The following is a 5908-nucleotide window of genomic DNA, read 5'->3' as shown; positions in this document are numbered from 1 at the left end:
GGGAATGCCACCTTCTCCCAGATCAAGGATTTCAGGGTTCTGTCATTCCTTTATGCCTCTAAAATCTCATCTGTTCCAAGCTGTAATCATTCCTTTTGGTCTCTGTGTCCAAATGAAGGCCGTGCTTGTACAGTTCATATTGAGTCGGTCTCTCCTCCCATGTAACAAGAGACAGGACGAGAGGAAATGGCCTCAAGTTGCACCAGGTGAGGTGGAGGTTGGGTATCAGGATATTTTTTCACAGAGAGGGTGGTCAGGCATTGGGGCAGGCTGCCCAGGGCAGTGGTGGAGTCCCCATCCCTGGAGGGGTTTCCCAGCCCTGTGGAGGTGTTGCTGAGGGACAGGGGGGACCTGGCAGTGCCGGGGAACGGGGGGACTCGAGGAGCTGAAAGGGCTTTTCCGACCCAAACCAGTCTGTGATTCAGTGATCGTGAGTCATTAAAAGGGCACTGGCTGTTGTGTGTGGAGGGTGGTCAGGAAGGAACCGGGTGTCTGCTGCGAGGAATGGTGAGGCAAAGGCTCCTCAGCCAAGGCTGGGGAAAATATCTCTGTTCCTGACATGAGCAAATCCCTCACAAATCATTACATTTATTGAGTCCTGGGGACATTCAGACCACAATTTCAGCTGTGACGCTCTTTATCACGATGCCTCTGAGCACACAACTGTATTACATCCAGGGAGGCTGACAGGCTCCTGCCTCTGGAAGAGTGTCCTGAGGTTAATTTAATTTGGGGAGCGTTAAAGCATGGTTCTGGTGTCTGGGTAGCTGCCAGCTTTAGGGAGTATCACAGAAATAGAAATAACTCCAGGGAGCTGAGAGCTGCAGGTGAATTCCCATGGCAGTGGCAGTGTGCTCTGGTTTAATTACACGATGGGGGGATGGAGGCAGGTGGTTCCCCAGTTTGACTGATCCCTGCATGCCGGACCAGAGATGTTCTGAGCAAGCTGAAGCAACAGGCTTCTCTGTAGCACCGACATTCACCTTTTCCACTTATTTTCAGCTCAAGTGACAGCGGCTGCAGTGTGGCAGATCTTTCTGTGGCCCATTTTGTGCAGGGTTTGTGCCACAGCTGCAACCCGCAGGGAGCGGGGCCAGCCCGGCTGGAGCAGCTGGGCAGGGAGCAGGGCAGTCCAGCTGCCCCGGGCTGAGGGATCTTGACCCTGGAGACAGTCAGAAAAGCCAGGCTAAAGTCTGCTTTGAAGGGGAGGTCTGTGCCCATCTTTGTCTCTTCTGCAGCGATGGCGAGGTGCCTGGGGGCAACCCCATGGTGGCAGGTTTCCAAGACGACCTGGATCTGGATGACAAAATCCCCAGCAGAGCCATGCTGGCAGCTGAGCGGGTGCCCAGCAAGAATGTCACCCTCTCCAGTGAGGATGAGGAAGACGAAGAGGTGAAGGACTCTAAAGTCACACTCATACCTGATGCAGACATCGACACAGAGCAGGAAAAAAAAAGGTATGAAGTGCAGCATGAAGGCTGGGGTCGTACTGGCCTCTTCTCGGTCCTGCCACTGCCTCTGTGTGGCCTCTGGGAAGTCCTGGTGTCCCTGTCAGCCTGTCTCTTTGGCTGTGGGCTGGGGCTACACTTACTGAGGTGTGGCTGCTCTCCGCAGTGTTCTCTGCCCCACACCTCGGCCCTCGCCTTAAAGCACCCTGCTCCTGCGGCCGCTGGTATGTTTCTGCTTGGGGGTGGCCCAGCCTTCTTGTCAAGTTGGAATAAGAGGCTGTAACAGCTCCTGAGCATCTGTTCGTAGCGGTGTGAGGAGGACAGAGGAGTCTTGTGGTAAAGGGAGCGGAGGTCGTTCAGCACACCCCGTGCTGGAGAACAGTGATCTGGATCGTGATCTCCACATACCTCATCCTGTCAGGCATGGCCGGCTGGCACAGGCACCGGTGTGTCAGCATCCACAGGGGCACGAGAGCTGTCTTCAGCCCTCTTCGGTGGTACGTGTTGGACCACACACCCCCAGGATGAACTGCCTCTCCTGCCGAGATGCACGTTGCAGCCCCTGAGACAGGCTCAGCTATTAGCTGGTGCTTTGCTTCACAGAATGGGGTTGGACAGGCCCTGACAGCTTGTTTGTTTCTTCTCAGGTCTTCCAGAAATTCTCTGAAACCACAGAGTGAAGCAATTTTGACCAAAGCAACTGACCCGAAGCCTCTTGACGGTTTACCTCCACGCTCTGGGTCTGAAAGGAACAGCAGCAGCAAGGTCAACCCAGGCCTGCCAGCTGCCACTGCTGCCAGCCCAGCAGCAGCCCAGGCCCCAAAGACCACTTCCCAAAGCAAAGGACATGCTCTCAAGCAGAAAGTGGTCAAAGAGGAAAAGCCTGAGGAGTCTGACAGCGACCAAGAGGGACCAATAGCTACTCAGATGCTCTCATTTGTTATGGATGATCCTGACTTCGAAAGCGAGGATTCTGACAGCCAGAAGAAGAAAACGGTAAATAACTCGCCTGAATCGCTGTGCGCTGCCGCGACGCTGAGTGCGGAGTGTTGGGGCGTTGTGCTGAGCAGAGCGTTCATCCGCTCTCCCGTCGCTCAGCAGCAGCCACAGCAGGGGCTAAGCACCCTGAAGGGGTTGGTATAAGCACAAGCCCTCTGATGTCGAAGCCACGCAGCAGTGAGGTGTGTGCTTACGGGGTTTCATGTGCTGTTCATTCTCGGTGGCTCTGAAGCACGGTCAGTCCAGCAGTGGGGACTGACCAAAGCTGATGGTTTTTCACCCAGGGTTTACTGGGTAGAAGTGTGTGCCTGCCAGACAGAGGGAGCTCCCTGCAGTCAATACAGCAACCAAAAGGCTGCAACAAAATTTGTTTGGCAAAGCTCCTTACTGAAGGAGCAAAATCTGCCTGCGAAGACTTTCCAGTATAGCCAGGTCGGCTGCAACATCTCGGTGACATCCAGCGTGGGGACAGCCTGCTCAAACGCAGGGTGCAGCAGAGTCCTCTCCAGAAAACACAGCTCTCTTCTGCGGGCTGGCAGGAACCTGGCGCTGTGGCTGCAGGTAGCCTGATTTCGGTGATCTGCAGCCGCAGCCTCCAGGAACCGTCACTGCAGCTCGGGATGGGCAGTGGCTGTTCAGGGCTCTCCTGCTGTCTGCGTTAGCTGGTCCGGAGCAGCCACTGCGTTCACATCGTTCCGGCATCCTGCAGAAAGGCCGGTTGTCCCCGTTTCTTTGACCTCGCCTGCGTGTTGTGCTGTTTATTAAGTAGTTTTCCATTCATTTAGCATTTTCAGTGCCTGCTTTTCTTGGCACTTTAATAGGAAAATACGAGTATTTGGAGCAAGTTTAGTTCTCTTTGCATGCGGAGATGAGAAACGGGGTTTGTGAGGGAGCTTGCACTGTCAGAGAGAAGCCCCACAAGTCATGAATGCTTTTCCACTACGAGGTATACTGGTCAGGCAGTAAAAACACGGTCGTTAGAGAGGAGGGAGGGAGCATTGCCCAGAGCAGCAGCAGCGTGAGGCCAGGTTTGGTCAGCGTGGAGGATACAAAGACAGGGTGGTGACAGAGCTCTGCAGAGGATGAGCTGGCAGGTATCGGAGATCGTTACACTTCATTTCCATTGCCATCTTGCAGAGACAGAGGATTTTTGGGTGATATCCAGTCTCTGCAGCATCCTGGCTTTTAGCCCTCACTCAAGGGGCAGATGTGCCCTGGGAGCACATTCCCTTTGGACTCGCTGCAGGGAGTCGCCCTGCAGCCACCCGCCGCATCCTTGGCCCTGCCGCAGGTTCCCCTGGTGCGCGAGACCCCGCGGAGCTCCCCAGCAAAAGGGGTTTGATGTCAGGGCTGGAGCTGAGTGTGCTTAGATTGCGTTTTCCCCACAACAGGGGAGCCTCTCCAGGGCGGTTAGAGGCTGGTGCTGTTGAACTAACACAGTTCAAGGACTCGTTTAATCCCTTTACATCCGGAACTTGATTTTGGTGGCACGAATGTTACGTTATCAGAGCACCCTTCCCAGTACCGGTGTTACTGAGGCATTTTACCCAGGCAAGAAGCTTATAAGAGCACTGATTTCCAGGTAGCAGCAGCTCCATTTCCTGCCATTTCCTTCCCTTCCCACCTCTGACGTCTAATTTTTTTGTGTATAAAATGCTTCAGGATTTCAGCTGTAAGATTTGACAGTGTTGTCTGCCTTTTCTTGTCTCTAGGATGAATTCCCAGTCCGGGAAGATCTCTCTGAAATATCCGATGATGACAATACCTCATTGGCAAAGCCACCCCAACCCGTTAAATCAACAGTCCACTCCTTTAAACCGAAAAATGACTCGGATCTCTTTGGTTTGGGGCTGGAGGAAGCTGGTCCCAAGGAGAGCAGTGAGGAAGGTAAAGTCACACCCAATTTCCACTCTTGCTGGTTTTCTTTGTGTTCTCCAAGATGGTTCCCGGGTGTAAGCAAACCCGTTCACAGTACAGAAAACACCCTGTCACCTCCTGCAATGCCCTGTGTGAGTCTTCAGTGTGGTTTAACACGGCATAAATAACTTCCTGTAAGATTTTCTCCCCGGGGAGGGGGAGGAACTTGGCTCATCTGTGGCATCAGCCCTGTATTATTTTTGTCCCGCTGGAAGCAGGAGCACATCTTTCACAGGCTGCTTTTGGGTAAAGCTTCCCGCTGCGCCTTGCCTGCCTGGGAAGTGGTGTTCAGCTTTGCGACATCCACCCCTTCAAGAATTTGGATCTGACATACCCTGCCAATTTGCTCCTCTGGTTTGGGGAGCGGTGGAGTGAGGTTCTGGCACAACCTGAGCAGTCCCCAGGCTTGTTTTTCCCCCCATCTCCCGATCGAACAAATGTCACTCACACAAGTAATTTCTGCTGCCTTGGCATTACTGCAAAGCAACTTCCTATAGATCTGCCCCTGATGTCACCATGAAAGGTGGGATGTTAAAGGCTTGAGGTGGGAGAAAGCTGTAGCAGCCCCAGAGCTCTCTTGAGGAGCTGCTCCAGGAGCGTCGTCAAGGTGTCACAGCCTGCGACGGCTTCAGCGGCTTGTCGCTCTGAGCTGCTGAGCAGCGCAGCCTGAAATAGCTACAAGTGCCTCTGCAGAGGCCCAGGTCAATGATTTAACTTCGGTTTAGTGGCTTTAATAATTCGCCGTAGGTTTCTCCTACCTCCCCTTTCTGGGATAAATATAAAACTTCATCTTGGTAGTCTTGGAGCTTGACCAGCAATTAGGCTTCTCTTGGCTGACTTGTCTTACAGATCAGCTGAGGAAAGAAGAGAGTGTAGGTAAGACTGGCAGTCGAACACCACCCATGGAACGCGGGGCAGTCACAAAGCCTCCTGTGAAAGGGCCAAGCAGACACTCTCCTGTTCGAGGAGGTTCTGTGCAAAGGCAGCAGACGCTGAGCAGTCAAACCTGGAAGGATTTTGGGTATTTAATGGTCAGAGGGATATTGTTCCCAGAAGTTCTTCTCCAGTCCTGGAAATAATCACCTGGGCCCCAGTTCGGTTATGGACCGGTTCGTGGAGTGGTCTCTGTATCTGTCTGTCGGTAGCTGTGACACTGACCGCCCAGGTCAGTGTTCGTAGCACGGAGTGATACAGGAGATGCAGTGCTCACGGGTAAAGCAGATGTGATGGTTTAGCTGGGGTGTGACTGCTGGGGCCAGTGCTGGTTTCCCACGGGGTGCCGTTTGTCGCGATTCCCTTTGCACATGGCTCCAGGATGGAGCCTTTTGTTCTCAGGAACTGGGACAGGGCAGAATCGCATCTTTTACGGTGTAAGTGGATTAAAAACCTTGTTGGTTTCTTTGTTTGAACAGATAAACAACCTTATAAGGAGAAAAAGAAGAAGAAAAAGAAAAGCAAAGAGGTACTCTTTCATTTCTCAGAGCCGATCTGCCGTATTATCCACCAGCCGGGGAGAGGGGTGGCCCTGTGCCGTGTGCTGTGCA

General features: G+C 53.2%; 1 protein-coding gene across 1 annotated transcript; it reads left to right on the top strand.

Moving 5' to 3' along the window:
• Nucleotides 1-1238: 1238 nt before the first annotated feature.
• Nucleotides 1239-5826, top strand: LOC104494294 (rab-like protein 6; the record flags this gene model as incomplete). Its single annotated transcript, XM_010137104.1, has 4 exons — nt 1239-1457; nt 2096-2444; nt 4160-4334; nt 5777-5826. Coding segments are annotated over 4 exons (793 nt in total), but the record flags the coding sequence as incomplete, so codon positions are not given.
• Between the last annotated feature and the right edge of the window lie 82 nt (nt 5827-5908).

The sequence above is a fragment of the Buceros rhinoceros genome, unplaced genomic scaffold (assembly GCF_000710305.1).
Source record: "Buceros rhinoceros silvestris isolate BGI_N320 unplaced genomic scaffold, ASM71030v1 scaffold7835, whole genome shotgun sequence".
NCBI classification, from domain to species: domain Eukaryota; kingdom Metazoa; phylum Chordata; class Aves; order Bucerotiformes; family Bucerotidae; genus Buceros; species Buceros rhinoceros.
The sequence above is the reverse complement of the archived record's forward strand: the minus strand, read 5'-3'. Positions and strand labels throughout refer to the sequence as shown.